At 31.6% G+C, this 23269-nt stretch overlaps 1 protein-coding gene across 1 annotated transcript; it reads left to right on the top strand.

Annotated features, from left to right (window-relative positions):
• The first annotated feature begins 10124 nt into the window (after positions 1–10124).
• On the top strand, positions 10125–12281 carry LOC132755628 (G-protein coupled receptor 161-like). The gene has a single exon (XM_060746521.1). The coding sequence runs from the start codon at positions 10654–10656 to the stop codon at positions 11986–11988; it is 1335 nt and encodes a 444-aa protein (XP_060602504.1). The 5' UTR covers positions 10125–10653; the 3' UTR covers positions 11989–12281.
• The last annotated feature ends 10988 nt before the right edge of the window (positions 12282–23269 follow it).

Genomic DNA, 23269 nt, shown 5'->3' with positions numbered 1-23269 from the left:
GAAATTTTCTTTTAAGAATTCGTACCAAGTGGAATTGTTGCATGTAAACATCTGTTAGGAAACGATGTGAAAAATAAAAATAATATTATAATTAATACTGCTGAGAAATATGAAATTGTCAATTTATAGACAAAATATATGGATCCATTAAGAATAAATGAGCGTGTGATGAAATTTGCTTTCATCTAATATTGTTTATCTTAGAAATAAACACTAAAATAAAAAAAAATAATAAAAAAAAAAAATAATAATAATAATATAAAATATATGTTCAATACAGAATACTATTGCTGGTTAAATAAAGTCTTTATTTTATTATTGTTGTTGTTGTTATTCAATGACACGTTTTCAATGGTCAAGGTTAATCCGGGAATAGCCATTATGGCTATTCCCGGATTAACCACAACAGGCATCTAGGCTTCCCTCCAATACCATTAAAGATCCTGTTTCATATTTTTTTCACGGTTTTTATTTCATAAATATGATGCTCAAATTAAGATCTGTCAATATTGTAAGTTCCAATAAGTATTATTTATAACGATATTACCAAATTTAACATTTCATGTAAATAAAGGGAGGTAATTAGAAATGTATTTCCTATAATAAAGTCAAATTTTCCAATAAGAAATGAATGCATATAATTTATTGATTAAATATAATATGCACAAATGTTTGCAGTACACATTTTACATACTCTTCGATGTTTGAAAATTGTTTTATTTGCATAATTATATACATATATAAATTTTTGCAAGTGTGGTATACACTCAGTAACAATATCAATTACAAAACATACAGGATCTTTAAGCATTTCTTCAGATATTCAACCGGAAGTAGAAAGATTAGTTAATTATCAATTAGTTCGTCACCCTCGGGCTACAGAAAATCTGGAATTGAGTGATATGTTTATTTTCGGTTCTGTTTTAATATAGCCACCCTCAGTCTTACATAAACTGATATAAATGGCATACCTGCTTTTGCAACAATACGCACGTCACTAACGTTGTTGCATTTGCCTGAATTACCTAATGTAAACTATAAAGCCTTGTTTATAATACAAAGCAATTCATTGTGTGACAGTAGCATATCGAGGTTGAAGAATACTAGTTTGGACTAGAAATTAAACGTAAACTTACTTAGAAAATCTAATAAATTACTTAAGAAATATTTATGCCTTCAGTTTGAAGAAATTCTCTACTTTTCGTCACGCGTTACTGACAATATCCAAATTTCCATCTTAAAACAACTTACTAAAAAGTACATGTTTGGCTATAATGATATATTTATTAATTAACTATAGGCAAAATGTCCGTTTTTTAACCGCACACAAATGATCTAGAGTGTATTGGTACGTTTATTAGCATCGCTTAAACGACAAAATAGAAAAGGAAACGTATTGATCATGATGATATACAATTGTATCTTTAATAGATATCCCAATACAAATGATAAAGCTTCAATTGCTGTACTTTCATGCCATTTAATTTAATTTAAAACAGCATGCCAGATTCATGCACATTTTGATACCGCACTTACAACCTATGTAATTCAGCAAAATAAAAGAAGTCAAAATATGCAAAATAACCCTCATTGCGTTAGTAACGCAGTAGAAATATGGTGGAAAATACTGCAAAACATATTGCATATTATAAAGATATTACTTCAGTTTTGAATCTTTTATTGTTCTTATAAATCAAAGTACTTTTCTTTTGTTTGATTTTCTTGAAATATTTTGATTTCATCTGGGGGAGTGCAGCTTTAATGTAAATTGCTTTAAATTTATAAGCATATGTTTTTAATAACATTAAACCCAACTCATTCAGAATAGGCTATGTATCCAGTTGTACATGTAGTTAAGTCAAAGGTAGATAGCCGTCAAATATTCGTTCAACTCGTATGATTCTTGTACAATATATGTTTATATGTAGTAGTATTTTAAGTGAACTTGATAACAGGGTGTTTTTAACTAAGGAAGACACTGCTTTCAAAATTATAAAGAGAACAAAAGATTCTGCCAATTGCCCGTAAAGATATATTGGGCCGGCAGTCCGCCTTTGGGTTTAAATTTGCAGTGTCTATAATAAATATAATTATGGGTGCAGTTTACCCACATTTAACTGTATTTGTGATACCGTCGACGGATTACATTGCAGTAATTTAACTTCACTTAATAATTAATATATCACCCTGGAAAAAGAAAAAAAAAATTCATAATGGGTGCAGTTTACCCAGATATATTTTATAATGGGTGCAGTTTACCCAGATATATTTCTATCAGATTATAATATTGAACATGGGTGCAGTTTACCCAGATATATTTTATTATGGGTGCAGTTTACCCAGATATATTTTTATTATATTTTTATTATGGGTGTAGTTTACCCAGATTTATTTCTATTATCATATGGGTGCAGTTTACCCAGATATATTCCTATCAGATTGAACATGGGTGCAGTTTACCCAGACTTATTGCACTTTTGGGTGCAGTTTACCCAGATATAATTTTATTATGGGTGCAGTTTACCCAGTTTTAACATATATGGGTGCAAATTACACAAAGATATTCATGGAATTTTGAACATTTATAGCTGCATTTTCCCAAATACAATAATGTATTATGTACATTTATTGGTGAATTTTGGCCAAGTATGGGGACATTTTTCATTGCAGGTAATTCACGTAAAAATACCAATTAAAAATGATATGTAATAAAATTGTATCGTTGTGAAGAACAAATTCGTTATAACATGTTTAAAAATAGGTTTTCCGGTGACCCAATTCCTTGCATGGTTGGTTGGCTCATCTCTAGTAAAGACACTTTTCATTAGTTTTTCGTTTTGTGTGGCATGTGCTCTTGTATTTGAAGTTTTTGTGTGACATGTGCATTTCATTTCATAGAGCCTACAATTTAGTATCTTCTTTAAAATTTAAATATACCTGCATATTTGCTTGAACATTACGGTGTGATTCAAATGGGTTCTTCTTCGTCAGCGACTGCTGATGAAGAAGAAACTTTCTTTTAAGCCTAGATAAATATAAATTTTCCTACGGTTGTGCAACATCTTTCCAAGCACTTAATTAATTCAGTCTCAGATTTGTTTGCGACATTCTTATAGATATATGGCTGTTCTTTTTGGTGGAACGTATCTATAGTGACATACAAAATAGTACAAACTTTATTAGAAATAGGAATTGTTGATAAAGTTTTAAAACCCCATGATCTTTTTGAGTAGATGGTGCCATTAACTCCTGTCTGGTCACGATACTACGTTAATTAAATTTCGCTCGTGGTGTAAGACTAAACACACCAGTATGTGCAATTAAATCGTCATGACTGAGTCATTAATTTTGGTTTATGTTAGCCCGCTGTTGGCGGAAGGCTCTCTCAATTCTTCGAGACCCTTTTGGCGAAAATCTAACATAAAATTACAGGTTTTTGCAATCGATGACGAAGCAAAACCTATTTTATAATATTCTATTTTATATAAAGGTTCAAACTCTATTAACTTTATGTTACTTAATGACCAGTCATGACGGAAATTTTATGCCAACCATAAATAAAATAAGTTAAACATATATGTTGCATTTATTATCATTTGTTCCTTTAAAGTGACTATGTTGGAAAAATAATATTCAGTTTAAGCGCTTGAGTTTAAACTCTTTATTTTTACACTATACGTCATAGTATTTTTGCAATGACCTGTATAATTGGCTCCTCCTCCTAACAAGTCATTCAATCTCGTTCGCGCATGCTTAGTAGACTGGGTATATAAACCGAGCACGCTTCTGCAAATTCCTTTTCGATCCAGTCTCCGAGCTCCAGAAGCTGCCGTGAACTAACACGGAAAAATACCCACCCGCCCTTCCCATTTGCTTTGCTGTTGTCTCTTTTTTCTGTTTTCAGGTAATAATGACCGCCGCGATACTTAGCCCTTCTTCGTCATGGCTGGAATTATCATTTCAACAGTCAATATTTGTTTTGCGACATCCGGAAATTTACCAACGTCGACTGCCAGACCCCTATCATTTGAATCCGACGTCGGTTCAAAACATACATTTAACTGGCCTGTACATAAGCATAAACATTTCGAACACCTGTGGGATGCAACTGACTTTCGGATATTTGTAGAATAGTCATTAGATAACTTGTAACCGATGACGGTACAAAACAAAACACTGTTAATTAACTTAACCCATGTGTAAATATTAAAAACACATATTGTCTTTAAAAAGTATTGATATAATAGTTATTATCATATCATTACATTGTTATACATGTTTTCAAGCAAGTTTACTTACATTATATATCACACTACTATTTAATTAAAATAATAATTTTTCTTATAAAGAACGTTTCTCTTTATTGAGCTGTATGTATCTTGTATTTTATATGTTTACTGGCATATCTGACCAGGTCCGTTGTTCTATATTCCGAGGAATAGTCTGAGGAGGTTTCCTCCGTGCATGCCAACGGATGCTACGGTTCCTTTTAAAAAGGGGTTTTACGTAGGCGGCCAGTATTCCTAAGACGAATATACGATCAAACCTGTTGAGTAATTGTTCTGGTTTGGAATGTCCTAGACATTCTATGGCAGTTTTGATCGTGATATGCTTGATAAATGTATTTATATATACAAATGGCTGTATCACTCTTTTCAAAATTTAACTAATTTTTATTGATAATATTTATAAAATATATTTTATAAGCTTCGGATATCAAGTGTTTATCATATCTGGCATTTGTCAGCACATTGTCTCTTTTTCGAAACATAATTTTAATTGATTATATCTGAATAAACATATTTTAAGCTACCGAAGCATATATAAGCAATATATAAAATGTCACTTCCGACTGTTAGGATATGAGCATTAGTCATATAATATTATAATTGATATACATGTAATTGTTAATATTATTCTATTACAGATTGTCTGGAATATTTAATGCTCTTATTCAGCCGTCGATATGGCAAAAATCTAACATAAAATTACAGGTTTTTGCAATCGATGACGAAGCAAAACCTATTTTATAATATTCTATTTTATATAAAAGGTTCAAACTCTATTAACTTTATGTTACTTAATGACCAGTCATGACGGAAATTTTATGCCAACCATAAATAAAATAAGTTAAACATATATGTTGCATTTATTATCATTTGTTCCTTTAAAGTGACTATGTTGGAAAAATAAATGATTCTATTTACAGTAAATTTGACTTATAACGGACATGGTTTTAGCGATTTCCCGGTTATAAGGAACATTTTTGGGCCCGAAATTTGCTCTCTTTTATTTAATATAAAAAACGGTTATAGCAAATACGGTTATAATGAATTATCGCTTATTAGGAACTCATTTTTTATTCCCAATTGAGGTACAGAAAGTAATATTTTTATAAAGAACTCTAAATTACCGGCTATCTCGTTATTAAAACTCGGTCGAATGTTACGAAAGACCGGTAGGGCCATTTCAACTTCATGAATTCACGATTCCATCTTCATGAATTCACGATTTCAACTCAATTTCATGAAGTTTAAATAGTGAATTAGTGAAGTTGAAATCGTGAATTCATGAAGTTGAAATCGTGAATTCGTGAAGTTGAAATCGTGAATTCGTGAAGTTGAAATCGTGAAGTTGAAATCGTGAATTCATGAAGCTGAATTCGTGAAGTTGAAATCGTGAATTCATAAAGTTGAAATCGTGAATTCATGAAGATGAAATCGTGAATTCGTGAAGTTGAAATCGGGAATTCATAAAGATGAAATCGGGAATTCATGAAGTTGAAATGTCCCTACCCGGCTTTCGTAGAATGTACCGTTTATTGTTGTATGTGCTTCAAAAAATAGATAAATACAGAATCCCTAAAGAAAGCCTAACACGGCAAAATTGAAAATGTTGCAAGCTCGGTTTGATTGAGCCTGTTCATGGACGGTACTGGAAAGTGCAAGTTACCGTCCACGCCCCCTAGCACCGGCTTAAGCAGAATTCAACATTTAAACATGAAATAGTAAAATTTTAATTTAGAAACATCCGCAGATGTGTTCATACGGCGGTTATCATGGAACCTTCAATGTGACACTTCCGTGCCATTCCATGAAAAGCGGCGTATGGTTCCCAAGTAATAAAAAGCGTGTGCCCTAAACGAGAAAACAATGGGCGGAACTAAATAAAATGGAATTTTGAAAGGGAATCAGAGGTTATGAAGTCTGCGTATCACAGATAAGACGTCAAAAGACAAATTTAAAAAGCAGGCAACATATCCTAGGGGTGATACAGCTGTGAAAATGAATTTGTATAGCAGTACATAATAGCTTTCCATTTAGGATACTTATGCAGTTCCTTATTCAGAGGTACAACGTAACCCTATATTTTCTCAGCCGATAAAAAAATTCTGTGACCTCATCATGCAATGGTTTTATATAGCTATACTATTCTTAACTTCCGTAATTTCATCTAATTTCTATTTAGATTCAAAAGCCAAACAATGAATATATCAAACGTAAGAAGACTGTAAACACAAGGTACGGATTTGTTAAAAGCGATTTGTTAATATTTGAGCATTTCTAAATACAAGTAGATCAATACTAATCTGCCTAATTCGTTACTCAATTGGAATGACATTTCAACGTAACAAATATCAATATGAATGCTTGAAACTGGCAATCAATGTCGCGACTAAAACAATGGATTAAATACAATGGTTTACATGCTTTCCCGCAAAGACGAAAATGCAGGTAACTTCATCAATTTCTATTTGCTTTGTAATCAATGAATTTTATTCTAAATATTACCGTTTGTGTTGAACTATTTAATCTATTTGTTAACCGTTAAACTGCTGATGGTAGCTGAAAACACGTACTTTTGAGACCGGTGCAGACATACACTAGTCAACACATCCCTGCAGTTTGATAAAGGTGTGCATTGTTCAATATTAAGTCATATATTCTTATTGATTTTCCATAAAAAATGATAATAGGTATTTATTTTATTGAAAGATGGACAAGTACAGTTAAGATATATAGCGTGATGGGGGTTCAATTAAACGTCCGTGCTGTACAATATATTCTGCATACTTTTCTATCTTTACTTTGCTTCTTTAAAAAAAATCAGAATTCCTAAAAAAAACACACCAAAAAGGGCAAATTTGAAAATGTTTCCAAGTTACTTTTTTCAATTCAAAAACTTTTTTTTTCAATTATATCAACACAATTAAAAACATGTCATTGACAAAATTATGTTATGATTAAGCATACAAATGCCTATTTCATATGCAAGCTCACTTCATATGTAAAAGAGAACATACTTTATGCCTGAAAGCACTTCTCCGGAACAATTATTGCAGAGTATTTTTTTGGGCAGCATTATGCATGAATGACATCATTTGACATCATTATGTATGGAGTGACTGTAAACATAAGCGAAGGGCAAGGAGAAGAAAACATGGCAAAAACAAGCCTTAATTACATTAGCTTCATTATTAATATACCCCAGGTTACATTTGACCGGAGATCATGGTCAAAACAAACATTAAATATACATGTATATATAATGATAGGCCTGCTTTTCAGACATGTTTGTTATCTTTCCAAACCATGCCTGTAATGGCTAATTTGATCGATTTGTAGTTTTTCCCTCAAAGGTTTGTTTTGTATTCAACACGTGTTACATTTTACATTAATTGTTTTAACAAAAACATTCTCTTAATGGAAAACAATGTCATGTGACTCATTGATCATACTGTATATGTAAACATTTACTCTGTATCTGTTTCTCTTTAAATTTGTTAATGTACCAATGGTGTGATACAAGAAATATGTGTTATATATTACATGTATAATCATCTAGTCATTATCAACCGTTTCATTTGTTCGGATATTTGTTAAGTTTGAATGATTTTGCTCATGAACTGCACTGGAAATTGCAAGCTACCGTCCATTCCCCCTAGTACAAGCATAAGCAAAATTTAGCATTTTAGCAATATATGTAAAAATATTTAAAACTTATGTAGAACTTTCTTTAGGGCAATTTTGTCACTTTTTCGCTACTGATACCAAACAATACACCAATATCTTTAACACGTAAATTGTCTTAAATGGACTTGTTCATCCTTCATTCTCGGCGAAACCATTCAATATTGTAGGTAGGGAAAATCTATAATAAGTATTCCCTTAAAGTGGACAGCGCAGACAATGATGTGTCTGCCGTTCTTGGTATGCACCGGTTGAATGGTTAGATCTTGATGTTGCCATTAGACTATGGGTTAAATGATGGGTACAAGTGTATTAAAACAAGCCAATGCCTTATGACCTAATCGTTTTATTCTTATGCAATACAATTTAGTATTTAAAGCTGCAAAGTGCTATTAGTATAAAATGAAAAGAATTTTGTGTATTTAATATTTATAATCCTTATAAGGTCAAGCGTAATTGCAATTGTCCTTGATTAAAAATTTAAGTACCTCCGACATATTGGCACGGTATAAAGTATTATGGCCAATCTCTCTGTCAAAAAGAAGCCAATGCATGAGGTGAAAGAAAGTTCAATATAATGTATCAATAACGTAATTATATCTTATTCAGGCCTAATTATAGTTATCTTCACACCATTCTGCCATTGGTTCTTGTCGTTTATTTGCCTACATTAATTTGGCAACACATTGCTCCCGGGGTTTCAGAAAAATGGCGTTAAACTATCTATCACAGATACATAAATTGACAATAGTGACAAATTAGCAAATATAGAAGACAAAAGATTTATTTCTTTTGACCGTTTCGTGCTGAACGTAAACTTCTTTGATTACGTTTAACTAAGGACATAGCCAAGATGTTTCACCTCAAATCTGTACTTATTTATCAATTGATATCATTAAATCACGAAAAAAATTAAAAGTTCACATTTGCTAATTAGGAAAAAGATAAAACCATTGCCGATTCCGTCCAAACGTCAAGTCCGTTAATACTTAGGTGAGGTTAAACAATTATGTTTCTTTTTCCAATATTTTCCATATATTTATTACTTACATTTTGTATAGATTTCGTATCAAATGTATTGTAAATTGTTCAAAAATTATAAACTGGCCCTTATTTAAACAGTAAAATTACTACGAACTACAGAAGGTAATTGAGTTTTTTAAATTGCTTTTTTTAATCAGGCAAACTAAACATGCTTGAGGAATTACTTCTCAATACTTTAACGTCTAAGTTGTTATTCCTTGAATCGATTCTTGGTCTTGTATTTATGACATATTTCATTCACAAAACTGTTTCAAGGATAATCTAGGAGAACGATGTGTCAAACATTCTTGACAAATTTATCTAAGATAACTTATACACTGCAGTTTACAATATAGTCTAAAACGCATATTGGTAATTCAATTGCAAGGACAGCCGTTTATATTATATATCATCAATCTTGAATAAAAATATGTTTTATTTGTATTGTATATGTATATATGTAAATGTATATATTCGGGAAATATATATGTTTAAACTAACTTGAATTAAGTCCTTACATAACTTAATAGGAGTTAACCCGTTACTGCACTAAGGTGACGATTTATATTGCAGAAACATAGATTTTATTCTTTCTGTAATTAATTTCAATAATTCAATGCTTAAATTTATATATCTATTCATGTTTGTTTTGAAGGATTCAAAAAAGCAATTTAAGGATATCTATTATTTTCTCTTTTCCTAGTAATTAAAGGGACTGTTTTTAATTCAGTGAACCATTTCAATAAGTATGATATGAAATCTACAAGAATGCAAGCAAAATAAAAAAAATAGTTTTCAGATAAATGATATACTTCTATTATTTCATCAACATTGGAAAAACTTGTAGAAAATGTGCCAACTGTCAACCAATCCACTTTAAGTAGTATGACCTTGGCAGGTTACCTCAAACTACTCAGGAATTTTACCTAGAAATGAATGAAATGTTATAACATTATACTTATAGTTATGAAAATTGTTTTACGATGTTCCACATCACGCTTAGCTTTATGCCTATAACAGTTTACTGATCGCATAATTTGATTTCCTGTTTCGAGCTGTCAATTGAATAAACGTTGTGAGCTTTGTTTACATAACACTAAAGTTAGAAATCGTTTCCAACAATCAATTGCTATAAATGCATCTTTGAAATCTATTTTTAGCATCGCGAGACAATGATCAGAGCATGGCATTCTTTGGAAGGAATATTGGAATTATTGGTAGAAGAGGTCGCAATAGAAGTGATTTTCTCCGAGGCGTTTGGCTATATATATAAGGACAACATAGCGTAGAGACATTCACATATTGGCAAATGGTGTGCAGGCTTTTGCTACATATTGGCATCGTAGAAGCTTATGTATAAGACGCTTTTGGTGACAAATAAAGGAACTAATCCAGCGTAGTGTCAGACTCTTGTAGAGCTTGTAGCCTTACATTGTGATTTATTAGTTTTTTTCTGCTACGGTTTTATTGGAAAGGACGCTTATTTTCCTAGAGTTCGGATTTCTCAGGGGATGAATAATTTAGATTGATTTCCAGGATATATTTTGTAATTTCATTTCATTTCTTATTTCGCCAAGAAGATGTTTTGTTCAGACAAATTGAACGTGCAATTTGGATAGAACTGTTCCCGTGGAATATACTAGGTTTATACAAGTTTTCAATGCAACGTGAAATTCTCAGAAAAATCTTGAAGGTATTTCAAGAAATGAATTTGACTGGAAATTTTGAAAATGAATCTACAACGGAGGAAAAACTTGAAAGTTTTGATTTGGCTGACGAAAAGTTGCAGACGACAAACGTTGTTGTTATGGCAATCACTCTTATTGTGATATTTTGCGTTAGTTTCGCGGGAAACGTGTTTGTGTTTCTGATATTTTACAAAAAGCCTGCATTAGTGACTATTTCGAACAGATTTATTGTAAATTTGTCTGTTTGCAATGTAATGGAAACGATGTTTGTGATGCCATTTGTGTTTGCGGCACTCGTTACACAGAACTGGCAGTTTGGCATGTTTTGGTGCCAAACGACAGGATTTTTGATGAACGCTATTTTTGCTGCAAGTACGTTAACTCTTGTTATTATTGCCATAGACCGCTACTGTGCCGTTATAAAACCATTGCATTATTCCATGCACATGACCAGCAGACGGTGTACGCTTATGATTGCTTCTGTCTGGATTTTAGCAGTTTGCTGTTCCATTCCCCCATTGTTTGGGTGGAACAGATACGAATTTCAGAGAACAAAGCTGGCATGCACCGCTGTATCTACAAGTAAAGACTCAAATGATATGACATTTACAATTTTCATAGTGACTTTATGTTTCATTCTACCTTTGTTTATAATTGTATGGGCGTATTGTGTGATTTTCAACGCTGCCAAGACCAACAGCGAAAAGGTTCGTAAAAATAGCATGCCACCAAATGCTTTAGAAGACCAACTTTCTCAGACACCGTTACGAAATAATCGCCGAATGAGCGCGGTACCAATATTAGTACACCGTCTGAGCGTTTCTAGCCGCTCGAGCTCGGTTCTCTGGCGGAGGGATGAGTGGAAAGCAGCGGTGACGAGCTGTATGGTTGTGTTCACGTTCATCATTTGTTGGCTCCTCTATTTCATCATCATCATCCTAGAATGCCTTATTGATGAGCCCGGGAAGATAAACCCTGTAATTAAAACTATATCTATTTTGTTGGCAATGTCTAGTTGTGCTTTGAATCCACTTGTTTATGTGTTCAGATCTAAGATTCAAAGAGTTGAACTAAAAGGAATCTTAGGCATACAAACAAAACGGGAAAATACTTGCAATGGGAACATAAGTCAATCACGTAGACCGAGTTTGTGTACGACTATCCGAGATTCGCCGAGCATATCACGTCAGGGGAGCGAAGACTCCGATATAATTATCACTAAACTTCATCACGTGACCACAGCGACGACATTGACCTCAATGATTGTAGCCGAGGAGCCCGAATACCATGACAACGCTAGAACTTGAAAAAATTGGGAAATGTGTTGTGTTGTGTTTTTTTTTCAAATTGTATGTTTTGCAATTTTTACCAGAGCTAGTATGTACTCTGTGTTCAAGACTATAAATTTTATTTGTGTCAATTTGTTTGAATTTTTATGGAAACTTGTTTCTGAAAATTATTTATTAATTTTAATGTTGTGGTTTTGTCGTTGTGTTTTCTACAAGTATGTTCACATATATTTCTTTAGTTTTATTGAAGATATATACATAATTTCAACACATTTTTCTTATCAATGTTTTTGTATCTGCAACAGTTATATATATGAGCCGTGTCATGACAAAACCAACATAATGGGTTTGCGACAAGCATGGATCCAGACCAGCCTGCGCATCCGCGCAGTCTGATCAGGATCCATGCTGTTCGCTTACCAACCCTATTTTAAGTAGAGAAACTGATAGCGAACAGCATGGATCCTGATCAGACTGCGCGGATGCTATAATTAATTCCCAGAGAAAATCGGCTTCAGTTGGAAACTTAATATAAGTCTCCTTTATTTGGCTTAAAAATAATAAATAATCAATATATTTCCCGGAAAAGCAATGAACACACACAGTGTTTGCAAATGAAAATATTTGTCTATATATTTTATGAGACTATTCTATAGTTTTTCAATTACGACGATGAATTAACTAAACATTTTCTTATCAGATCTGGGATTTTTTTCAATTTCATGCAAAAGACGTTTTAATATCTTTGTCATTAATAATTTTGTATATGATGATTATTCTTTTAAAAAAAATATATCAGTTCAAAATATTACTAGTAGCACTGTTATTTACTTTATTTTTCCCTATGTATATAATAATATATCATATAAAATATATATTTTGTTTTTGTACAACAAAATTGTAGTTAGATTCATAAGGTAGACATATCTGAACCTAAGATTATTTTGGTATTTTAATTCGTATGCATATGTTTATATTTGTATTAAATCTAATGATGATGCGGTGAATTTCTCTTAATTGATTTTTCTTTAGAATTAAAAGGAAAAAAGAAATGTTTTCAATATCATATTATAGAGATTTTAAGAGACTTGATTATAATAATTTTAAAAAATCTAACTGGTATAGATTTATATGAACAATTGTACATTTTTGTTTTTTATAATTTTTTAATATCTCAATGTTTATAAAAGATGTAAAAAGAGTAATTAATTCCCTAGAAAAGTGCTTTATTTCTATTCTAAAATTGACTTCTTTTTTCTCATTTTTTTTTCAAATGAATCATCTATCATTCCAAGAGAAAAACAACTTGATTCTAATAATTCTAAGAAAATATTGGTTCAATTAGACATAAGAGGTGAAATCTAGTTATAAAATGTTGCAAGTTTACCATCTATTAAACTCTGTAGTAAAGTAAAGCTAATTAAGGAAATTACGTAATTACCCCTTGATAATTTCTCCTCGTCAATTCCATAGGAAAATACCATCAATTATTTATATAGAAGTAAGTTCATGCTGGGAGCCAGAGATACATTACCATGATGTACATCTCTTGTACTTTAACGTTTAATTCATCCTGGTAAAATATCACTATGTTTATATATAAGTTGATGTGTATGTTATGCCTTTTTGGGGGTCTCATTTGTTTGTTATTCTTATTCTCAAAATGTACTTTTGTGTCTATCAAGAAGAAAGTTTTGGTACACATTTTGTTGGTAAAAACTTTCAAGCAAATATTCCGCTTGTTCTTTATTTCATTTACTAACTCTAGAAATAGTTTATTCTTTCTACAATTTATTCTTGAACCATATTTTGACAAAAGTAAAAGCTGTATTCTTTACACCTTTTTCTTAAACCCTTATTAGAGTTATCAATAATCTTGTTTTAAACATTTTGATGTATTGTATTTCCATCCAGTTTTTGTCATTCCCTACGTATTGGTATCATGTTTTTCTAGCTATTCAGAGACAATCAATTATATTGTATATGTTTCAATCTCACGGACAATTAAGTTATTGTTACGAGTTGTTTTATTGGCTATTAATTAGTCTGTAACCGTTGTATATTTTAATGTCACTTCTTTCATCCGTAATATGATTGATATAATTTTTGCATAAAGATAGTAAAATTAGAGCCGGGATTGTTTTACGTGCTAATTTAAATGTAATCAAGATCACATGAAGGGCTCTTTTATAAAAAGCTTTTTTCCCCAGATAAGGATCACTTTGTTTGCTAACGCGATAACTACGCACACAACATATAGCTACTGCCAGATTCATTATAACGCCATTGACAAATTGCGCGGGAATACACGATGCGTCTCAATTTATGCACGATATTTTTCGAGTTCAGAATGAAGTCCTACTTCCGGTACTTAAAGGTCATCATTTAATCATGCAATTTTGTTGAGTTTAAATTTGTTGATAATTTTGTTAGATGTAGCGTTTTTGATCATTAATTTACATCGTTTGTGTAAAATGTATTGACACCAATTAAAATACCGCTTTACGGCATGGGAAACTGAATTGATCTGCGTAACACATACATTCCAAGTGATTGGACACTTCAGGTTATATTAACCGTGTCACGACAAAACCAACATAGTGCGTTTGCGACCAGCATGGATCCAGACCAACCTGCGCATCCGCGCTGTCTGATCAGGATCCATGCTGTTCGCTATCAGCTTCTGTACTTGTAATAGGGTTGGTAGACGAACAGAATGGATCCTGATAAGACTGCGTGGATGCGCAGACTGGTCTGGATCCATGCTGGTCGCAAACGCACTATGTTGGTTTTGTCGTGACACGGCTCAATTATATCGATGTTTCACAATAGTCAACGTAGACGATATTGATTACGAAAGACGAAACTTACATTCTTACCACTTAATAAACAACAGAACAAACAAGTAAACATATTTTATTACAAATGCCTCTAAAAACATCACAGGCAAGACGCATTGTTGACTTTTAGAAGATTTTTGGCTTTTATATTTAGCAATATATTTTATCTACATACATATGTCAACAACGGTTATTTTAGACCATATATCGGAGCAATTTGTGGACTTTATTTCACAATTGATATAATGAATAATATCAGGTTATTTTATGTGTTTTTATTCACAATGAAAACTTATTTTGTTTGTACATTATATCTTGCAGAATTTGTACTGTGTACAAATAACTTAATTTCTGTCCAGTTTAATTAAACTAATTGCTAATTGATTTGTATATATTAATAATGTTTTAGTTATTGGGAACAGTGAGAAGTACAATATATACAAAAACAGACACGTTTTTATTGAACAAATGGTACGCGTATTTGAGACTGAAGTCAGGCTTTTCCCCCCACTTTTTATAATATTTTGATTAGAAATTTATGAGAATGTATTTATTATATGAAATTATATGAAATTTAGATGATTTTTTTTTTCTAGATAAAGAGGTATATGTTCAAAGTCATTTCAGACATTTTTTCAGCACCTGAACATATTATTTCACGTATCCCAATGTTATGATATTTTGCAAACAAACGTTACATACATCTTAATTAAACAACAATAATTTAGTTAGCCTATAGTAATACATGTTAACTTCAATAAAATCATGAAAATCTAACTTCGCAGTTTCAAAGGAGTGTCAATGTTGAAACAAGAGGATTTAAATAAATGTTAATTTTGTCGATTCACGAACATTTGAATTGTTAATTACATATACAATATCATTGTTGTACCATCCGGAGATTCTTTTAAATTTTTAAAAAAACGACACAACTTGAAAATGTCGCGAAATGTTAAGAAAAAAGCAATCCATGATTAGTTTTTATTCAACCAGGATATAGAATTCTTAATCTTTCATTAACGATAAAATATAAGAATTTTTGCAGATATATATTTTCGTCCTTTTTTTTTTTTTTTTTTTTTTTTGAAATTTTGATGTGGTATTTTCACTCAATTCGTTGTTTTGAAATTGTGAAATAGATTTATATCATGTTGGTTGTATTGTTTATAAACAATAATCATTCATATAGACTCATAGACTCATATTTTTGTACATTTTTGTTACTATACGTTTTTGATACGTAATAAGTATTATACATGTACATAATAGTGATACTTTGTTTGTTTGTTAGTTTTGATATATTTAAGTATTGTCCCTAGGTGATAAATTGTTTGCCATTGGTTGTTTTATACGTTTTCGTTGGTATTTTGTACGACAAGTTATATTTCATGAAATTAGCCGCGTCACGACAAAACCAACATAGTGCGTTTGCGACCAGCATGGATCCAGACCAGCCTGCGCATCCGCGCAGTCTGATCAGGATCCATGCTGTTCGCTATCAGTTTCTCTACTTGTTATAGGGTCTGTAAGCGAACAGCATGGATCCTGATCAGACTGCGCGGATGCGCAGGCTGGTCTGGATCCATGCTGGTCGCAAACACATTATGTTGGTCTTGTCATGGCGCGGCTCAAATATTTGCCATTTTGTACTCATTAACAATGTTCCATATCAACTCATGTTTACTTTGTACAAGATTTTTAAAACATTGTCACTGCTTGGAATGAACTATTGATAAAATTCAAACAAATTTATATTGAAACTAGTTTGGTATTTGATCAAGACAATCTGCTTAATATTGTGGTAAATGAAAGATCCAGGCATGATAGGACATGGTATCATGTGTAGGCTACCATGTTTACAAATAGCTTATAACTAGGCGAAAACGTTGTAACGGAAATTACGTCACAAATATTTCATGACTCGAACGTTGCATATATAATATTTGGTGCATGCACACTTATATAAGAGTTTGTACACTAATATAAGAGTTGACAAAAATGCAATGTGCCCTGAACAGTCAATAATTTTGAAAAGATTCTAGTTCTATTGTTAATCAAGACTTTGAAAAACAATTATATTGTTAAAAAAATGAAACAAATTGGAAGTTGAGACCACATGTTTTGCTGGAATAATGAAATGAATATCAAAATATAAATAAACTTTATAAAATATTAATAATTTGTTGATTCATGTTTTCCCAAAACTACAACTACAGTATCTAAAAGCTTCTCTGTTGGTTCAATAAACTTTATTTGACGGGATGTTGGTATGTAAATCAATATAGATAAATTTGACTCATTAAACTAATTTTATCTTGATTGACTCATCAAAACAGAGAAACGCTGAAATCTGTGAAAAGTACGATAACGTGTATATTAAGTGAACCGCTTAGTTCATTGTTATAAAAAAATAGATATTTTCATCGTCTGCCGGTTACATCACTAAGAAATTCTATCAGGATGATGAAGTATATTCAGAAATAGCTATGAAAACAAAGTGTTTCCTGCAAGATAAATAAGTGCAAGATGAAACTTTTATATCCTTTTAGTTTTCGAATAATTTGCATCGTCATCTTCTGCAATAACATCATTGATTGGTAGACTACAGAAAGATTGGTATTATATAAGCGAAATATTAGATCTTTTTAAATGTCATCTTTTGCTTGAAATTACCCTTTATATCATTGTTTTGTCGTATTTCATATTTCATTTATAAATAGCCTCTAAAGCAAAATTATGGACATTTTATTACATTGCAAATTTACAAAATGTATGCATATGCCAGGGGAGACAACTTTTAAAAAAATTAAAGACAAGAATGATACAAACATGTTTACCTCCCTTTAACCATAAATGATTTTATTTTCATCTAAGGATATATCGACACTCGCAATGATAAAAGCGAAAATAGCGTGTCTTAATTACATTTTCGTACCTTGACAGAAATAAACAAGATCTATTTTCTAGAGAAAATGACAATGTTTGCGTTTAATTCACTGATTTTCAGAAATATAATACAATAATATTCATGAATGTTCTGTCATTTGTCTGGTGCAATTTTTCCGTAACGAGGTAACCAGTAGTAATAATGTGTCTGCTGGAAATATTCGACCTTAACCTATGAATCACGCTAGAAAATTAAATTATTTTTTTGCTGTAATATGGCTAATCAGCCAGTACTACATGATGAAAACAAAGAAAAAACTTGTTTTGTTGGATTTAGGTTGATTCTTGATTTCTCGCATTTATTAAAGTGGTACATTATTCAAAACACGTTTCGGGGTGTAGAAATTAATGTTGTTGTTTGGAAAGCATCGTCAGTTTGAGACAATAGTGTTATTATAAGAGTATCTTGATTTGGAACTTGTAGATGACGCGAGTGGATTTTGCTAGGCCATGAGCTTACGGGGCACCTAAGCGCCGGGTGTCATCTGTTCTAGTTAATTCCGTGAGAGCGAAATCAAACACAATTCTATAATAACCCTTTTATTATATACAGTACATTAAATTTAATAATTGTTATTCAATCATAACAAATAGTAAAAAAAGTCGTCAAATGCAAATTCTTAATAATTCCCTCTAATATACCAACGTTTCGGCTGGACAGCCTTCTTCAGAATACATATATAAAAAATAATTAACAATAAACAGGAAATATCAGCGTCATATGACGTCAATAGCGATGACGTCAAAACGTAATTAGCATAACACTGTTGTGTCAGGCCGTATATGTGCATGTCAAACACGTATTAAATGTAGTAAAATGTAGACAAATGAAAGAAACCCGATACATCAAATTGCGCTGTATATTAAACATATTAAACAAAAATACTGCTTGATATTTTAACAAAACTATTTATAGCTATGTGAATGCCTTCTATTTTACTTCATGTCAAAAGACATATAATAACTTAAAATAATAGTTCAGTATCTTATATAAAATTGGAAAATAATTATATCCATCTCCACAATAAGAGGAATGTCTCTATAATTACATAATGTCTAAAGTTAAATACTAATGTGACCTGAACTCAAACGCTTGCTCTCATATTACCGGCAATAATATATAAAATTAGATAAAATTTCTGTTAATTAAAACAGCGACAAATCCCCTGGTGATATATCACTCTAACCTTTGTGATAAAACTTGAAACTGACCTGTAAATGCTTTTAAATCAACTGCTGTTTCCCATTATGAATGCGAAATATATCTAAATAGAGTCAGTCAGTCTAATATTAAACATACTATTTATTTTAAGTTAAATTAAGGTCTATCAGTGAAAGATATCAACATATTTATTGACATGGTACCGTTCACTATATGATCCAAAATTAAAATAAATTAAAAAACATTTTAGGGTTAAGGATCAAAATGTATAAAATGGAAGGAAAACACTAAATGAACGCCCAAAAGGAATATTGAAAATATTGCAGACCTGATTGGATTGACGATATAGAAATTACAATACAATCTACCGTCCACACTCCCTACCACCGGTCTTAACAGAACTGAAAATTCAAAGCATAAACATTGCGCTTGATTAAGAGTTTAGAAATATACGCATGTGATCTACTTTTTTAAACTATCCAAAATGCCGATATTAATATTTCATATGCGAGTAAATTCAATTTATGTTAATGCCGTAGACCAGACTTACCCTTAAACACTTTTTCTGAGTTCTTTACAGATTTCTATTTTATATTTTATATCAGCTTGGAGAGGTATCTGGTATGATATATGTGTTCTTAATCAGTGAAAGGGGGTTGATTCTACTGAGGGACCAGTTCGTGCCGGAAATAGCGCACGAAAGGGCACCTAAGGACTTCCTTCACAAGTAAAGACAACTTCAATAATCACATATTTATAAAGGGAGCTGGTTTAATTAAGGAGCCTGTTTGTGCCTGAAATATTTCACGGAGATGCACCTAAGGTCTTTACCAGTCTGATCAGGATCCATGCTGTTCGCTATCAGTTGTTCTACTTGTAATAGGGTTTGTAAGCGAACAGCATGGATCCTGATCATACTGTGCTGATGCGCTGGCTGGTCTGGATCCTTGCTGGTCGCAAATCCATTATGTTGATTTTGTCATGGCGCGGCTCATTTTTGTTTGGGGTCCTCCTAAGCTCCTTGCCGCTGGTTCTTGTTGGGGTTGCGTTCATTGAACGCCGCCTTTCCTTGTTGATTTTGTCTATTAACATTTAATAACATTCTGTCACTATTGAAAGAAAAATAATCGATCGTGTTCGTCTTATTCTATCATGACAATCATAATATTGTTTTTAACTTTACATAAACTGTTTTTAACTTTACATAAACCTTTGTTAAAATTAAACTTTTTTGCATTCGGTATTTTTTATATATTTCAAATTCTGTTTGAATAAAAAGTGAATTATATTTACACTTGCGTCTGGTTATTTTAAGAAGTTATTAAATTGTGAACGGAATGTTATTGTTCGTGCGGGTTGTTGACACGAAAAATCAAATAAAATAGAAGCTTGATAAATTGTTGCATTCATTTTATACAGGCCATAATTCTGGAAATGGGTGATGTGACAGCGACTTTTAATTTTTATTTTATCTTTTTCCAACAGCTCGCTTAGATCGCTTGGTATCATTAATATTCTGATCTTAGTGCAATGTAAGTGTTTTCCCCGCTGACACTTAAAGAAACATAACACTAAAACAGGGATCGACATGATGTATCAGGAATCAGTACCATTGCCGGTTTACCTAACGATGCTTAATTTCTTAAAAGGACCTTCCATATCATGAGTTTCCAGCCATTTATTTTTCTACTTTTTGGCATTAAAATGAAGAAAACTTTATGTGAATCAGCGACATTTACGTATTGATTTACGTATTTAAAAGCTGACCCGTCTGTATCCGGATGACAGAGGTTATTCACTTTCTGGCCGAACATTTAATAGATTGCATTTTTTTTTTATAGATTTATGAATTACCGTTACTGGGTAAATGACATTATATCTTCATATCCTTATCAATGCAGATATTCATTTCTTTCTTTTTCTTTCATTCAATGTATAAACATAAGTTATTTAGGCACTTTCTCTTATTATAAATGCTTGTTTTCAATCAGTCGTTTTTTTCACGTATATTTATCTCTATAAGTACAATTTGGTGCGACACTTTTGTCATTAAATTCATAAACAACTTTGATTAATGTCTTTGTTTATTTATTTTTTCAAATGTGTTGATTTACTCTAGTTGTTGTTTTCATGAAATGCTTTACATAGGGGTCTGATTTTGGATTCATGGTAAGCTTGATATACAATTGGGATCATGGCAAGTTTGATTTACAAAGTGAACCATTGCAAGCTTTACATGGGATTTGATCTACAAAGTGGATTCATGGCAATCTTGATTTACAATACGAATCATTGCCAGCTTGACATGGGATATGATTTACAAGGTGTAAACATAGCAAGTTTTATCTTCAAAGTGAAATCATGGCAACCTTGATTAACAGTTAGAATTATGGCAAGCATTACAAGGGAATTTAATTTATAAGGTGAAAACATGACAAACTTTCTTACGTAATCAAGAAAATAATGTCATATGTGCATGTAATTTTTTTTAATGCTAGTTCATACTGAATTCATTGTGGTTCTTTTCCCACTTGGTTTTTTAATGATTTGTGGAAATCATTTCCACACAAAAGAGCTCATTTTGCAATCGCATTACGCTCCACTGGATTATAGTGAATTTTCTGGCATAGTGATAACGAGCAATATATACATTAAGATAATTGCTTTAAAGCAGCCTAATTAATGTTTATTTAACAAATTGGTAAACACTGGAGATCTTTAATCTTCTATTTGAGTACCGTAAATTAGTTATTTTGCTGCTCGGCGATGTTTACGATTGGCGAAAGGGTCATCGCCAGGATATCACTTTCACCTATTTGCCCAATTAATGTTCGTTTTCCGATTCAAGATATGTAATCAAACAACCTGTTCGAATTTCATCAGAACATGTAGACTTGATTAGACATATCACCGAGCACCAGCTTGGCTATAAACCTTTCATCTAAACAAACAATAACGCATTCTTCTGCTGTTTACTTTGTTTGCACGAAAGAAAGCAATCCATAACCATTTTGACAATTTCAACAACGCTCGCCGCGGAAGTCGAAATAGATAAATTATGGTGTTGACGATCTTTGAATAGGTTAAACACTTGTAAACAAAGATTGATTTTTGGCAAGAGAATTCACTTTGACTCTTTACTGTAAGGGCGTTGACACTTTATCACAATGCTTACCTTGTTCTTGAGATTTGGGACGTAGATTTAAAGTTAAAAGCGAAAATTCAATTAATATTTCAGCAGATTAATTTACTGTCTTAACAAATCAGGACGATGTAAGAATGATAAGTCAACACTATTGTACTATTTAAGGCTCCGTTTATCAGTTATTTAGTTTAATTTAATTCCGGCAGGGCTCAGTGTTCGCTGGACTTTCACATTAAAGGTATGTCCTTTTCTTGTAATTTCATTGTAACTTAAATTATTCTCATATAATAATATTATTAATTTTTAATACTTTCAATTAATATTAAGCTAATCAGTCATATGTTTTTGTTTCTCATTTTACCCTATGAGCTTATTTTGGTTTTTAATTTATTTTAAAAACTAAATCTACTACATGTACTTATTCATAGAAATTCATTACAATTATATTAGCTGTAGGAGTATTCCGTTACTAACGCCAAAGTTTCTGAGCGGGTTTTATAGTAATATTGTAGTATATGCCAATTATTCTTCTTTTTTCTTCTTGTTTAGGATTTTTCTTTCTTTCTTACTTTTTTACTTATTCATTTACTTATTCATTTCAATCTTCTTATTTTTTTTTCTTTTATTTGTGTGTGTGATTATTGCTCTTGTTATTGACATTGTTGTTTTCAATTCTAATAAAGGAGAATTTTACTTAAATTTGTCGGATGATCACTTTATATATTTAATACTTAAAAAATTAGACTTTTAGAACAATATAATTGTAGAATAAGCATAAATTATGCACACATTTCTCTTTTTAGCATAACATTTTGCATTGATCGATTACATTTCAAAATGGAAACATCCGATGAAAACATCAAAGAGGGCACTTTAGAAAACCTTGCGACGTCAGAACCCGGTTTAGACTTTCAAGACTTGGTAAAAGATTTACCCGAGACTGAAAAGACGCAAGAAAATGTTGACGATAAAATAGATAATGCCACTGAAGAGGCTGTTAAAGAGGAAGATGAGAACAGGTATTCTTTCCTTTTCTTTGTGAATTGTTTATTGTGAATCTTGGTTTGTATAGATAAAAATAAAGAGAAAATGAAAATCAGGTAGTTCTTTCAAAAATGGATATATTTGCAGCACTTCCATATTGGATTCACTCTAAAATATTGGATTAATTCGTTTATCAAAGTGAAAGTTCATTTTCTTTTAAAA

This window comes from Ruditapes philippinarum, unplaced genomic scaffold (assembly GCF_026571515.1).
Source record: "Ruditapes philippinarum isolate M1 unplaced genomic scaffold, ASM2657151v2 ctg1711_1_1_1_1, whole genome shotgun sequence".
NCBI classification, from domain to species: domain Eukaryota; kingdom Metazoa; phylum Mollusca; class Bivalvia; order Venerida; family Veneridae; genus Ruditapes; species Ruditapes philippinarum.
The sequence above is the reverse complement of the archived record's forward strand: the minus strand, read 5'-3'. Positions and strand labels throughout refer to the sequence as shown.